The sequence below is a fragment of the Chinchilla lanigera genome, unplaced genomic scaffold (genome assembly GCF_000276665.1).
Source record: "Chinchilla lanigera isolate Chin_1 unplaced genomic scaffold, ChiLan1.0 scaffold00012, whole genome shotgun sequence".
NCBI classification, from domain to species: domain Eukaryota; kingdom Metazoa; phylum Chordata; class Mammalia; order Rodentia; family Chinchillidae; genus Chinchilla; species Chinchilla lanigera.
In genome coordinates, this window is record NW_004955413.1 from 30,009,369 (window position 1) to 30,025,327 (window position 15,959).

Sequence of the window (15,959 nt, forward strand, 5' to 3'; positions counted from 1 at the left end):
GAACTCATGACCTTGCGCTTGCCAGGCAGGCGCTTTTGCCGCTGAGCTAAATCCCCAGCCCCTTACTTTTTATTTTAGTAATTGCTTTGCAGTAAGGACCACCTGAATATAAGGGGCATGTGTGATTTCATTACAATTTGATACTCAAATTGATATATATTCTCCATGTTCCTACCAAGTGATATTACTTATTTATTTATTTTTACTTTTTAAATTTTTATTTTATTTTTTGAGACAGAGTCTTGCTGTATAGTTCAGGCTGGCCTTGAGTTCACTGTGTAGCCCAAATTTGAGGCCACTGTAGCTGGCCTCAAATTTGCAGTGATCCTCCTGCCTCAGTCTCCTGAGTGCTGGGATTACAGGCATGCACCACTATGCCTGGCCCGAATGATGTTAAAATGATGTGTTACACACCTGAGTGGGGATGACTGACAAGTGATTTCCCATTCTTATTCATGAAAAATTGTAGCGGGTGTTTCCTTCTTCCTGCAAGGTCCTGCTCATGAGTCTCCTCTGCCCTTGCCAATCTGTTCCGCTAGTGTCCCATCCTGGTGTGTCCCCCCTGCCTGCTTGTAGCACACTAACCTAAGGTCATTAGGGCCACTCAGGCAAGGGCTTGATCCTTCTGATTCTCCGATGCTCATGTGCTGGGCACATAGCAGGTGCTTTAAAAAAAAATCTTTTCCATGAAAGCGTAAGTGAATGAATAGGTTTCCTTGCTCCTCAATAAAAGGATTATCTAGTGGGCTGATTAATATCACCTACCATCAGTTGGGATCCTCAGAACTTCTCTCAGCCCTTCTCCCTGAACTTTCTAGTTCACAGTGCTCCGTAAACTTTATTACCTCCACCGTCTCTGTGTCCTGGGGGTTCATTTCTCTTATCATAGCTCTAGTTTGGCCTCGTGTCCTCTTTCCACACCCTGTTTTATTTATCCATTCAGCCATTGATGGACCCTTCGATGGACCCATGTGGATGCTGGTTTCACATTGGTTGGCTTTTAGTTCTCCGTCCTGTATTTGATAACTAGGCATCATTTTATAGTTGTCTCCTAGAGTAATAGTCTCCAGAGTGGGGTGTGCAAGATCAGCCTGTTGAATACAGTTAAGAAAATATGAGAATATCCACTTGCATTTGTTCATTCTCTTAAAAAATCAGAAAATGACTAAGTTTGATAAAGTTAATAACTAGTTTGACAGTAGTAGGTTACCTATAATTACATATAGGAGATAATGTCATAAAAATTGTTTTATTGTTCAAAAAGCCTTTGAGAATATTAAAATGAAGCTTTATCCTTTCCTTTTTTCTTTCCTTTTGGTACCATACTAGGATCAAACCTAGGGACTCTCTCACTAAGCTATATCCCCAGTGTACCTGCCACCCCTTAATTTTTAATTTGGAGACAGGATCTTGCTAAGTTGTCCTGGCTGCCCTCAAACTTTTTATTCTCTGCTTAGTCTCCTGAGAAGCTGGGTATAGGCATACACCACTGTCCCTGGCTCCTTAATCTAATTTTTGATTGAACTTACATTTATTGACTTTCTTATGTTAAATGCTGAGAACACCAAAGATGTCCAATGCATTACTATTTGAGAAAGGATTACTGCTTTTTGGGTAGCGTTTTTTGTCTAGGTGATAGTGATGTTGTGATTATGCAGTCACTGTATGAGTGAAAGGTAGCATCACAGTCGTGCTGTTTGGGGACAGTACAGATTCCTGTGCCCCTATGCTGCATTTGTGCCTTGTGGCCAGCAGAAGGCTGGAGCTCCGGGAGGCATAGCCCGCCCTTTCTGGGACAGAAATCAGGAAGGTCTGCTGTCCTTGGGCACCAGATAGGAAGTTACAACCCTAATAGGAGTATTGAGATGTTCACATGGTACTCTGGGATAAGCCCTTTTTCTTCCAAAAATTTATATTGAGAGGGATGTGATAAGTCAGAAATTTAACATTTAATTGATCTAATTTAACATTGATTCTAAATACTTTTTATAAAGTCACTTTAAGAACAGCTCCATCTTTGTTCTATGCATTGTACAATCGGGTGTTACTTGTTTTTACTAGAAATACATTACCAGTGAAAACATTCGTATTTTTTTCTTAACAAGCTTGTACATGACTCCTGTTTTGTAAGTCGGAGCTGTTTTAAGCACCTTACAAATGTTAGTTCCTCTATCATATTGCCCTGGAAGACCTGCACTCACCGTGTACCTGCCCTGTGGACCTGTGCACTGAGGACACTGAGGGTGCTCCTGTGGCTGTCCCAGCTGCGAAATGGCAGAGCCAGGATTCCATCCAGGCCATCTGGCTTCAGCTGGGGCTGCTCACTGCAGCACTGTGCTGCCTGCGGCTAAAGCTCAGTGTAGGGTGGTTGTGTTACCCGTGGAAAGCTGTAACACCCAACAACACACAGCATGCGGATATCTAGTGCCTTTAAGAAGAGAGATGATCTCTCCCCTGTGTTCATTTCTCCTGACCACTGATGACCGCTGATCGGTACACTTCTCTGATACTCGTGTTTAGGATGTTGTAGTCAGTCACTGTCTGGTATTTCAGTGAATGAACGATGACCATGCCCTCAGTTTTATGGAGATTGGACTGGAGTGGAGGTTGGACTTCATATTTCATGCCTTGAGTAGCTCCATGGTCTCAGTCAGATTGCCAGCTGTAAGCTGCTTTTTCAGCAAACCACAACCAAGAACATTCTGGTTCAGTACTTGCGCCTTTAGCCTGGCATGGTGGCGCACGCCTGTAATCCCAGCGCTCGGGAGGCTGAGGCAGGAGGATCGTTGTGAGTTTGAAACCAGCCTGGGCTACAAAGTGAGCTCAAGGCCAGCCTGAACTGCATACTGAGACCTTGTCTCAAAAGAAAAAAAAAAGGACTTGCACCTTTGTTTCTTGCCTCTAAATTGCAAATATATGCCTTGGAAGCAACTTAATTGTACTAGCAGTTTTAAAAAAATATGCCTGCCCACTTAGGATGAAAGGAAATGGGGCCTCAAATGCCAAAGATACAGTGCATTAAGGGGGTACAAAGACTATAAACACCTTTCACGTCCTTGTAGTTTTTAGTAAAAGTTTTATTGCTTGCTTCATGTCGTTGAGTAATTTCGGTCTCCTCTTGTGGCCACAGCACTGTCCCTTGTTGCTGAAGGACAGGCAGAGGCTGGCAGAATTCAGGATCCATCCTGCAGGTTGGACGGCTCTGCCAGGGCCTTGCCAGGAGCAGGGCATTCTCCTTGTGAAGCAATGACTCAAGCACGCGCAGGGTGGGGGGTGGTGTCTTGGGATGTGTTTTGGGGAGCACCGAACCTTGCAGTTTGGTTGGAATAGAGATCCTCAGGAGAGAGCGGCGGGGGAGAGCCTGAGTGGAAAGGTCCAGGCTGGGCTCTGTTTTGGTAACAAAAGATCTTTTGTTCATTCAGCAAGTATTTATTGAGTGCTTGCTGAATACACCAGACAGAAACCCCTGGCCTTGTGGTGCCTACATGAGGTGAGAGTGACACAGGACAAAGAAGTGAGCTAGGAACTGTGCCGCGGGTGAGGTGGTTAATCTGGGAGTAGGTGGACTCCTGGGCCCACTGTGCCAGGCGGGAATTCAGGTTCTGAGGTCACAGGGCAACTGGGAACACTGAGCTTTTCTCCATAGCTGAAGAAAGCGCCCCACACATGCAGTATGGTGTGCAGGGAGAGGATCTACAGCAGGTGGGGTCTTGGCAGAAGCCTCTAGTGTTCCGGGTGAAGTAGAGGCTTTGGGCTCCCAACTGCCTCCTGCGAGAATGGATGTGTTCTTTGTGGAGTAGAATTTTAGCAGATAGCAGGGTTGGAAGGATTAAGGCAGTGATGGCGAACCTGGATTACCACCCCTCCCCCCTTTATGGAATGAATAAACTGCAATGAATCAGGACTCCTTGGGAGAACAAAAACAGTAAGGTACTTGGAACCGTTCCTGCATTGTGTGGCTGGGACGAGGAATTTCAGTGAAGGACCCTCAAGACTCGTGAAGGCTGCTTAGCTGAGCACACTCACCAGAAGGCCCAGGGAATTTCAGCGTCTGCAGGGCCTGGGCTGTGTTCCAGCCCCCTGGGTTACGAGGTCTGACTGATTGAAGTGTGTCTGTGGACTTGTCAGTAAAATAAGACTATTCCTGTGGCACCTGCTGGTGGTCCCTGGAGCGCAGTGGCAAGGAGGGAGCGCAGTCCCCGCCTGCCTAGAGTGGTAGCTGTGACCGCGTGTGGTCTTGTGCAACCCTGACAGCGCTTTGTCAACTCCAGAGCTCTCCTTGCCTGCCGGCTCTTCCTGTTTCTGAGTCCCGACTCCTTTGCTCAGGGGCTGGTGTTCTGTTTGGGCAAATTGTTTGGTGAGAAAATTCTGATTGTGGACTGCAGATCAGCTCTGGTCCCCCTTCTGGTGAGTGGGCCTGAGTGCTGGCCGAACCGCCCAGTGGGCAGTGGGTGCGGTGTGCAGATCATAACCCCTGTGTGCAGTGGTAAAGGGCAGGGTCTGGTTGGCGCTCAGTAGTTTGGACAAGTTACCTGATCCTTTTAGAAGTTCATTTCGTATGCTAAAAGGGGATGATAATGGCAAACCCTTGAAAATGCTGTAATGAAGAACTGAAATGCCATCAGGTGTCCTTTGTTGTACTGGCTACCTCGATGTCCTGGCTTTGTGTGTGTTTAATTATTTTGTTTACCACAATACAAATCGGAAGGCCAAATGTACGCCTTTTGTACATCAGTATTTAAAGTATAAATAAAAATATGATTTGTTTACTGCTGTAAGTAAGAAATAAAACAGTACAGAAAGTATTCATTAGAGTTTTGTTTCTTCCTTGAAGCAGTAAACAAGTGATATTTTTACTTTGGTAACAGATGCCTAATTTTGGTGTATTTTTCCTCATTTGCTAAGTGTTTTAGTTACTCAGACACTTTCTAGCATAGAAATAAATGAAAATTGTAAGTACAATCTCAAAAACAATTGTGATTCTCAGTAGATGTCCTGTATGACCATGCTGCATTACCCTGAGTGTGGCTGCTTTGCTAGGAAGAGGAGGGCTATCAAATGAGCGGGTTAATCTCTTGGCAGATGCCCCTCAATGTTTGTATGACACAGGGCAAATTAATTAACCTCACTGAGCTGAGTCTTGCAGAGAGGCTAGGGACAGGACCCGTGTCTGGAGGTCTTGTGAGGGCAGCATGAGATAATGCATGTAAAATGCTTAGCTCGGTTCTAATAGCGAATGGTACTCACTTCATTTTGCTAGTATTATTGTGGCTGTAGCCATACAATTTCAACTGACAGTGTTTCTGAACTGTTGCATTATTTCTGTCCTACAAGTAGTAGATATAAAAAGCGCACTAGACAATTCTTATTTCTATATAGCTGAGTCATACAATAGAATTCAAGAGTTTTAAAAACAGGTAGTTAGTGAAGGTTTGCTTTATTATAAAATGTTTTCCTAACTAGACATTGTACTAAGGTAAGGAATGTAAAATGGAAATATTCTTCTAAAGTTTTCTTCATATGTATTTCTAGGATTGTATGTTTCACGTATGATCTATTCATGTGGATACCCTCTACTTCCCAGGGTCACACTTTTAGACCTTATGATTGCCAAGCTGGTGAGCGATGAACAGCTGACCAAAGATGAGATCTCCATGTTTCTGCACCACGCCGAGCTGATCGCAAGCTCCTTTGTGGACCAGTGCAGGTCTGTGCTTAAGCTGACCTCCGAGCAGCACGCTGAGGATGAGGTAAGGACATATCTCACGGTCCCAGATGACGGGACAGCAGGTTTTCTAACTTGGCCACACCCTCTGTAACAATTTGTTCTTAAAAGGTTTTAAAAATACCATAGAAATAATATATCCTTATATTGGAATACTTAGAAAATCCAGATAAGAGAGAATAGTGCCCTTATTTCTGCCATTCTGGTTAAGGCATTTTTAAGGCAGATGACAGCGGATAGGAGCGTGTGTACAGAGGCATAGGTCTATTAAAGTGGCATCTTCTATTGTAAGTCCTATTTTTCCTGTAAATGTAGGCTCCATAGGGGCGGGAGTTGGAGCAGGGGAATAACACACAATGAAGCACCTGAGGAATATTTGCTGAATGATAAATGAACAGGACACTGTGACTGTCTTTTTAAAATGCCAGCACAATATTCCAGGTGAAGAATTTTGCATAAATTATTTGACCAATTCCTTGTAGTTGGGCATGAGCCGTGCCAGTTGTGCCAGAGTGCATGGCTGCATAGCTATGTCTTTGCACATTTCTCCCATTCGTAACCTAGGCTTTCATCTTGGCAGTGGACTTGGTGGGTATAAGGTATATACAGTTGAAAGCTATTGGTATACATTTCCCAGGTGCCTTCTAGGAAGTTGATATCTCCTGTCTAGTATAGGAGCTTCCCCATTCAGCCCCTCTTGGTTGACCACTTCTGGCACTTTTTCTTCTCTTCCACTCTATTGTAGGCTGTGTAGGCCTTGTCTTTCCAAAGGGCTTGGAAGCTAGGCAGCACTTACCTTGTTCTCACTTTGTCACTTGGAAGTTTCTCTTTATTTTTATCTTTTCCTCCTTCCTTCTTCCCTTCTGAGCTAAAGTCAAAAGTGTTCTTTCTTAGCAAACAGCTCAGCCACAAAAAGCACTTCAGGTACAACAGGGATGAATCACAAAGGTGCCAGCCGAGAGGAGCCAGACAGAGCGGAGAACGGACTGTCGGGTTGCATTCTGTGAGGCTTAGTAGCAGGCCAGCCCCGGTGATAACAAATGGAAATAGCTCACAGGCCACCTGGGGCTGAGTGATTGCCCAGGGGATGGAAGGGAACTTTTTGGGTAGTAGAAGTATTATGCTTAGCCATGTGCCTCGGCACAACTCTGTGTACTGTGCATTCATGAATGTGCTTTACTGACAGCAAGTCAGACCTCAGTAAGTTGTTTTCAACACATCTTGAAAGTGATGAGAGGTCATTTGTGTGCCGGTGGGAATGATCAGGTGGAGGAGTAATTGCTGCCAGAGTCTCAGCCTGTTGGCAACAGGTGGGACAGGTTGAGAGGACTGGAATCTAGGGTGGACACTCAACCCCATCAAGGTGTGAAGGAGCAGAGCACACAGCAGTGAGCATGTTGTGTCCCAGAGAGCCACGTGTGAGCCTGTGGCTGTTGTAATACCTGTTGTCAGTGCAGCCACGATCCTGACTGTTCCGCCGGGAGAGCGTGGCCCTTCCTGTGCCTGTGCTCTGGCGCAGGACCACTTGCTGTTGACTCTCTTCGGCTGTGTCCTGCAGACCAGATTCGGTGTCGCAAACTCTGCCAGAATCCGAGTCCTCATTTTCTGTGATGGACAAAGGGAGGTCTTGTGTACTGGCTTCCTGTTCCTTTGTGGGGATAGATTTGCCTTTGTTTCCAGCAGGAGGAGCAGTGAGCTGTGCTTCAAAAAAGTAGAAAAAATTAATTGTTTAGGAGACAAGAAAGACAGTAACACTTAATACTCACTAAATTGCAGCTTTCAGCTCTTCACAGGACTTGGTTTAAAGTGATTTTAGTATCCCAGTGAGAAGTTACCTGGTATAATTTTTTATATTTTTCTTTCAAATAGTTGTTTCTGTAAAATGGAAAGAATTATTGTATGTTAATGGAATAGAAAACCGTAAGCAATTTTCTTTTGAAAGCCCAAAATAGTTTACCTTTAGGAATTTATTAATCTGCCTCCTCATGACTTGTATATATTAGTATGTATATATGTTACACCTTAAGTTTTTTTTTTCTGGTAGCAGGAATCGAACTCACCACCTTACGCTTGCCAGGCAGGTACTGTGCTGCTGAGCTAAATCCCCAGCATACACCTTAAGTTAGAAGGGGGAAAAAGGTAGTTTCTAAGAAGACCTCTGTGTTCATACTAAATATGCCAGGTTCCCACTGGTGAGCAGGACCTGGCCGCACTGACTTCGTAGTGCCTGTTGGGACATATCTGGAGATGCAGGTGCAGTCACATGGCTGGGGGCTCTGTTTTTCTGCATGGGAATCAGCAGGAGCTGTGGGTCTTAGCTCCTCCCAGCCACTCTCCCAGCAAACTCCTGCATTTATGCATTGGCAACTTCTTTCTTAAGGACAAGCTATTCAGTAAAGCGCTCATGATGCTATGACCAGGAAATGAAAATAATTGAATTCATAACCTCTAATTTTTACGTTGTACAGTTGTCTGGCCTTAAAATCCTCCACTTTAGTCCGTTTGTTTCTAAAAGTAGCCTTGGGTGCACTTGTTAATGTACTGGTTCCCACCTTTTGTGCTGTTTCACATGTACGTCTTTCCAGGTTTTCATACATTTGTGTGCATTTTAGTATATTTCACCCATAAGATTTAAGCTTCAGCTTACGGGGATGTCGTTCACCTGTTAGGAGCTTTGCCTGCCCCCTGAAAACTTAAAAACTGCTTTTGTATGTTCTGGCACACATGTGCTATGAGAGGTGTCCTCAGGATGTGGGCTTTTCATTTTGGTGCAGTCCTTCAACCCCCTTTTCAATCCTAGTATTTGTGATGCAGAAGGCATTTGGGACGTGCGTAGAGGTAGAAATGGTGTTCTTTCATTCCACGTATTGCTGAAGAGTATAATTTACACAAAAATACTTCCTTTGTTCTAAAAAAATTATTTAAGCTGAAGTCAATGAAAGATACAAAGTTAAAACAGTTTCCTGCTGTTTTGCCCCACCCCTGTATTCTGCAGAGCTACCTGCATGTACTTTTTTGGTTTTCCTTCTGAAGGCTTTGTGTGTTTATGTGTGCCTACACCTGTATGTTTCTGTTTCCTTTCTCATGATATTACATATACTATTTTTAACTTGCTTTCTTTCACTGATAACTTCTATAGCTTTCTATTTTAACACACGCATATTTGTAGGTTTTATTTTGTTTTGTGGTGTTGGGGGTTGAACCCAGGGCATTTGTACTGAGAACTCCATCCCCAGCCCTTTTTTACATTGAGAAAGGGTCTCACTAAGTTACCACATGGGCTCACTTTTGATCCTTCTGCCCCAGTCTCCTACAGTGCTGGGATTACAGGAGTGGGCCACCACTCTTGCTTACCAGATGCTTTTTAATAGATGAAACTAATGTTTCACTGTGTTGATATATTGTATCATAGCTATTTAATTTCTTCCTTATAAATATTTCATTTGCTTCCAGGTTTGTTTGTTTTTGGAAAACCTTTACAAATGCTATAGTAAACATTTTTCTTTCTTTTGTTCTGTTTTTTTGTGGTGCTTGGGATTGAACACAAGGCCTTTGTACTGAGCTATAACCCCAGTTGTTTAAAATTTTTATTTTGAGATAGGATTTTGCTAAGTCGTTAAATTGCCTGTGCTGGGTTTGAGCTTGTGATGCTCCTGCCTCAGCCTCCCAGGGTGCTGGAATTACAGATGTGTACTACCACAGCTGGCTCAGTGAACATCCTTGTACAAATATCATTGTGGTTTTGGACATGTAAATCTGGGGTTATAAATTCCTTGAAGTTAAATTGCTGTATGTGTGTTTAAAATATTTGGAGATTTTGAAAATGTTATACCAATACTGCAGAAGACTTGTATGGGTTACAACTCTTTCCAAGTATGAATTAATTACCATTTCTGTCTAATACTTTTCAGTGAGCAGTATGTTTATTTGTTTTACATATTACGTTATATTTTCAAATGCTTTTACTAAGAATATTTTCAGAGCTGGGCATGGTGGCACATGCCTGAAATCCCAGCACTGAGAAGGCTGAAGCAGGAGTATTGCTGTGAGTTCCAGGCCCGCATGGTCTACATAACTAGCCAGCCTGAACTATATATAGTGAGACCCTGCCTCACTATGAATTTTTTTTTTTTTCCAAAAAAAAAAAATTAACCTTGCTGTCATGAAACCTCATAACTTTCTATTTTAAGTAATTTATGGTATTCTTAGCCTTATTAGTTATGCTTATCAATTTTATCCTTATGGCTTTTGAATTTTTTTACACATTTAGTGAACTTTTGTCTGTATATGTCATATTTCTTTCTGTACCTAGTCCAGAGTTTTGATTAATCTACACAGTTTGCAAGCAAGGAGTGATGTATGAATCCAAGTTAATCACTTGTCTTTTTTAAAAAATTGTGTTTCAACTAAGATTTTATAAAATTTTTGTCAAAAGACTGAGTTCAAATTCGAACTATTGAGTTCGAATTTTCTTATATTGCTAGTGTGTGACCATGGAAAAGTTAGCCACTCCATGCCTGTTTTCTTTACCTATAAAATGGGTTGCATTTGGCTGTAAGCTCTATTTCACTAAAGTATGCTGACTAGCACCTAACCAGTAAAGATGCCAGCTATCAATCATTACATCAATACATATCATTTAGTGACTATCCGCACCGTTTAACTATCTTTAGCATGTAGTAACTTTTTATATATTTACATTCATTTCTAGGTTTTCAGTGGATAGAGAGGGAACCAGGAAGGAAAATTCAGAGAGCTGCATGTTAGGTGCACTAAAGGAATACTCAAGTATATATACCAGAGAACACAAAGACTGCTCTACGCCAAAGGCAGCAGTTAATTGCATTCTGCACAGAAAAAACTCATGTGTGTGTCTGTTGACATTGTTACCATTTTTCTATGACTTGCAAAGTTGTAAAATACTGTAGTTCATAAACTGAAGGGCAGGGCTCACTGAGACAGCTGAACTAGACAGGAAATGAATTCTTGTTTTCTCTTCTGCCCTTTTCAGAATCTTTCAGAGTATTGTTTTATTCCCCCCAGTGCCTGATTTAATTACTATGGTTTAGTTTTTTGTTTTTGTTTTTCTTCCTGTACTAGGAATCGAACTCATGACCTTGCGCTTGCCAGGCAGGCGCTGTGCCACTGAGCTAAATCCCCAGCCCCTAATTACTATGGTTTAGAATAGTTTTAGATATCTGAAAGGAAATTTTACCCATTCCCCTTAGTTTTTAACAAAGTATTTTTTCCTGGCTATTATTTTCATTATTAATTTCCAAATGCTCTCTAGAAACACCTATTAATAAAGAGATTTTTAATGACTAAAATTGGGGGTGTTTCAGCTGGGGATTGGTCGGTGTTCTTTTGCATTTACTTTACTTGTTATCATAGATTCTAGGGAAATGGAAAGAATCTTCCAAGTCATGTTTTCCAAACCCCTACTTTTATTTTTGGCTTTTTAGCATGGAGAATTTCAAACACAGAAAAAAGTGCACAGAAACTGTGTCCCATGCCCACAGCAGTCCTGGGCTCTGTGGTCGTCATGCATGTATGGGCTCGCTGTGTCCTCCTGTCACTCATGAGTCCACCTGTGCTCCTCCAGTTCCCTGCCTGAAACCAAACTCTTGTGGGCTTCATGAGACATTCGGAAAGATGAGGCATCTTAAGATCCATGCACAATAACACTTAGCCCATCTAAGACAGTAATAATAAAATTATCCAGTAAAAAGTATGCAGATTTCCCTCACTGTCCAAATAAAGTCTTCAAGTTTGTTTTGTTGAGTCAGTGACAAATAAGGGCCATACTTTGCAATTCATTGATATATCTCCACTGGCCTCTAATATTTCGGTTTCCTTGGATCCTCGTTCTTTTTCCTTTTCCCCCTCCCTTTGCTAGTTATTTGCTGAAGAAACTGGGTTGGTATTCATGCAGAGTTTTTCTGCATAGCTGACTTTCTTCTCTTCCCCTGGGTTGGCTGGGAAGAATAGTTCCAGAGGCATATTGGGATTTGAGTTCGTTTGTTGTTTTTGTTTTTTGTTTTATCCTTGGTGATGCACTTTCACTAACGGGTGCATAATGCTTGGTTGCCTTTTCCTCTGTAGGGTTAGTGGTCTGTAATGATGACCGAGCTCCCTTCACTTTTGGAGGCTGCAGAGTAGTGGCATTCTGACTCTGACCGCTTATTACGTACTTATTAGCAAGAGTATTTTAGAAAGAGAGGCATTCCCTGATCAGTGCTAGGTGATGCAGGTACATTATGGTTAAGAGAGATGATACATGCTTTACTTTTTTTTCCCCATTGATTACAGGTCTTTAAATCAATATGTTCATTTTGTGGCAGCACCTGAAAGATGATATTTAACTATCACTGTGAAGCCATAGCTATAAAACTGCTTGACTTGTTTACAGTCTGGTGGAGGCGACTGCAGTTCTTCCAAATGTCGTAAGGTGCAGTCCCAGCCAGTGGCGCCTGTCAAATCCTTTCTGATTCCTTCTGCTGTGTGTATGACAGCGGTGTAGGCTCACCTTGGATGTCCTATGCCCCACACCTTGCATCAGCCAAGCATTTCTTGGGAAAAGATGGTATCTAGAGATGACAGTCTGGGCAGTGACCCACTTAACTGTAGAAAATGCTGCATCCCTGTGGAATTAATGAGTTTGCTTAAGATTTTTTTCATGGTTGTAGTTTAAACTTCGAATCTAGATTCCCTCACTCTCTAATTAGCAAGTGAAAGTTGTGGTTAAGATGAAAGATGTTAAAAATGTGTTATTTCACGGAGCACAGTGGTGTACACCTGCGATCCACGCCATATGGGAGGCTGAGGCAGGAGAATCTCAAGGTCAGGGCCAGCCTGGGTAACTCACTATGACCTTTTCACAAAAAATAAAAAGGACTTGGCTATAGCTCAGTGGTAGAATGCTAGCCTGACATACATGAAGACCTGAATTTAATTCCCAGTGCCACATACATACAAAATGGTGGTACTTTTTGCTGTTTTGAGATTTTAGAATGGTATATTAAAATATTACTTTTAAATCTCCTAATTAGAGAGTAGTAAATATATATTTAGTAGTAACAAGTAACTATTTTTTCTTTGTTTTGGTGGTTTTTGTTTTTTTTTTTTTTTTTTTTTTTTTTTTTGTACCAGGAATTGAAGTCAGGACCTTGCGCTTGCCAGGCAGGCACTTGTGCCACTGAGCTATATCCCTGGTCCTTAACTTTCTTTTGAACATTATCTTTATTACCTAAATTTATTGTCTCTCTCACATTTTTTCAGATAATGTGTACTATAAAAGCACAGTTTAAAATCTCTTGAAAACTTGGTTTTAAAAGTTTTATACAGAACACTTAAGGCCATGTAGTTGTTACTTGGTAGTTTCTTGGCCATGCATTCTATTTAATGTAAATTATTTTAGTAGCTGTGTAAACTAACGTTTTCGAATCACACTATATTTTCCAACCCACCAAGATATTGCATGTAGGTTTATATTTACCCAGAAATAATCTTAATACCCTGAAGCCAGAGTTTTTTAACCATAGCACTTTATTGGATTCCTGTGGACAAGAAGTTAGTGTATTTAATGGGACATTTGCATCTATCTTTACAGTAGGACTTGCACACTGGGAGCATTACAAAAGGAAAGTATTTGCAAAAATGTTATGTAGGCATAGCTAGTAATTTTGAGTACTTATCTGGCTGTTGGAAGGTATTTTTCCTTGAATAAGAACTTTTCTGATTCTTTGCTCCAGGAAGACAGTAATAACACATAATCTTGCGTTCTCTATGGCAGATGTATGTTGTTAGTAAAAATGTCTGTCTAGAACGTGTTTAATAACTATCTTTTGCTCTACATAAATGTTTCTCTCTTTAGATGTATTGTGAGCATGCACTGACTTTAATGTTCATCATAACATTTTATTCTCTCACTGTTACTTTCACTCATACCGTTTAGCTTCTCATACACTTCAAAGTCACCTTCCCTTGTCTCTTTAGGAAGTGCTGGCCACAATCAGGCTCCTAGATGTACTGTGTGAAATGACAGCCAATACTGAGTTACTGGGCTATCTGCAAGTTTTTCCTGGCCTACTGGAAGGAGTGATTGGTGAGTGAAATATCACACACTGTTTTCAGTTTACAAGTCTTTGATTTGTCACCACTGTAAGTCCAAACATAGATCCTTAGTTTTTAGTATTGTAAGAACACTTTTGAGATTTTCTGAATATTTGTTTTTGAGAGAAATCATGATACTGTGGTAATCAGTCTGGCTTTGGACACAGAGCATGCTGGGACCACCCTGCAGGTCTGCCGCACCCCTCTGTGCTGAGGTTGTGCACCTGCTTAGTGAGATGAGCATAGCGGGGCCTGCCCTGAAGGTCCCTGCAGTAGATGTTTCTGCAGGAGTGTGATAGTCAGCGTTGTGGGGTGGAGGTTTGCAACAGTGAGGTTTTGTTTTTTTTAAAAAAATAATGTAGCTTTGCAATATTCAACGCTAAATTTTTCCCAGTTACATTTACTGAATACATAAAATAGTGTTTTGCATGTATCCTATTCTTATAAGAAAATTGTTTAAAGTATTACTATCTTTATCAGCAAACTATTTGCAAAATAATTCAGATAGGACCTATTTTGTATACTTAGTCCATCACTCTGTTACATTTCCCTTGAAAAAGATAATTCTTATTCTCGGAGGCCCATCACTAGCAAAAGTGACTGTGTCTCAAGGTTAGCTGTCTGGCAGCGTGCTATAGGAGTGTGTAGAAGTCCATCCAGAGTTTATATTGAATGCCGTGCTTTTGGTGATCAGCCAAATAAACGGTCACCAACCTGGGAGTCCCTGTGGAGGCAGGATGTGTGGGTTGCTGTCCAGTGCTGCCATAATACTAATTTCTCTGAGCCCGATTTCTTCATTATAAAAGTGGGAAGGTGATGTCTGTTTTTCGTAGATTTGCTGCGAGGGTTAAGTGAGGTGATGTGGAAGCACGCCATACCTTAACTCCTGGAAGGTTATTCTCAGAGGCTGCCTCTAGGTGTTCATGCAGTGTGACCATGTTATTTCTTCTGACTAGCTATTTCACCATGCTGAGTCTCCAATGATCTGCCATTGAGCAAACTAAAGCTCTCTTGATTTCTGTGGTAATGGGTCACTACAGAAACATATTTTCACTTAGGTTTAGTGCCTGTTGTGTGATGAGTTCTTACAGGAAGAAATTGGAATTCAAAAGCTCTATAAGAAAGATGCTGGAAAATTTTTAGCTGACTTTTCTTTGTGAATGAATAAAAAATTCAAGTCAAGATAATTATTATGGCTTCTCTTCCCAAAATCAAAGTTAAAAAAAGTCATGTAAACCTTATTAAAGAAGAGCAATACCTTTATTTTATTTTAATCCATTAAAATAAATTAGATTTGTTTATGGAAATGTGGTACCAAATACTAAAAATTATGTTATGGAAATGTAGTACCACGTACTAAGAATTTTTTTCCTGTGGAAAATGAAGTTTACTCTTTTGGCTACAGATCTTTTGCGAGTGATTCATGTAACTGGAAATGATACCTCAAACATCTTCAGTACCTCTGGTTGTGTAAGAGCAGAAGGTGACGTCTCCAATATGGCAGAGGGGTTCAAGTCTCATCTCATTCGTCTGATTGGAAATCTGTGTTACAAGAATAAAGAGAACCAGGACAAGGTAAGATGATTTCTTAGTATGTGTCATGTATACATGTCTTCATTAAAACATGGCATTTAGAATTTACATTATATTCATTTTGGAGTAAAACCTTGAGGTGCTTAGAAAGTATCAGGAAGATATATACATATATATAAAATATATAACATAAAATAGTACATGTTATATATTTTTCACACAGATATTAGAGTCTGTATTTGTATGGTTTTATTTTGTCTTTGTCCTGAGTGTATCAAGCCAACTTTAGTTCTCAATGCTTATATAAAGCCTGTGCATTTAGACACTCTAATATTGTGCAGAGAACAGTCAATAGAAATAGATATTTAATAGCTCTAGAAAAAATTTTAGCATGTAGTAGGTATTTAAAAAAATGTTATTATTGGCCATTAATAAAAAGAAACCCCCCAAACCCTTATGTCTGTAGCCTACGTTTATGAATGATAACATCAGAAGGCAGCGTGCTATAGGAGTGTGTAGAAGTCCATCCTTCCTTGGAGTTGTTTTGAAGTAGACATAAATGTAAGCCTTAAGTCTTTGGGAGCTCAGT

At 41.1% G+C, this 15,959-nt stretch overlaps 1 protein-coding gene across 1 annotated transcript in view; it reads left to right on the forward strand.

Annotated features, from left to right (window-relative positions):
• Positions 1-15,959, forward strand: part of Atxn10 (ataxin 10) — a gene marked incomplete in the record, with an annotated part of 147,965 nt that overhangs the window by 52,465 nt on the left and 79,541 nt on the right. The window contains 3 exon segments of the mRNA XM_013511506.1: positions 5,585-5,750; positions 13,721-13,829; positions 15,243-15,412. Coding sequence (XP_013366960.1) covers positions 5,585-5,750; positions 13,721-13,829; positions 15,243-15,412 — 445 coding nt within the window.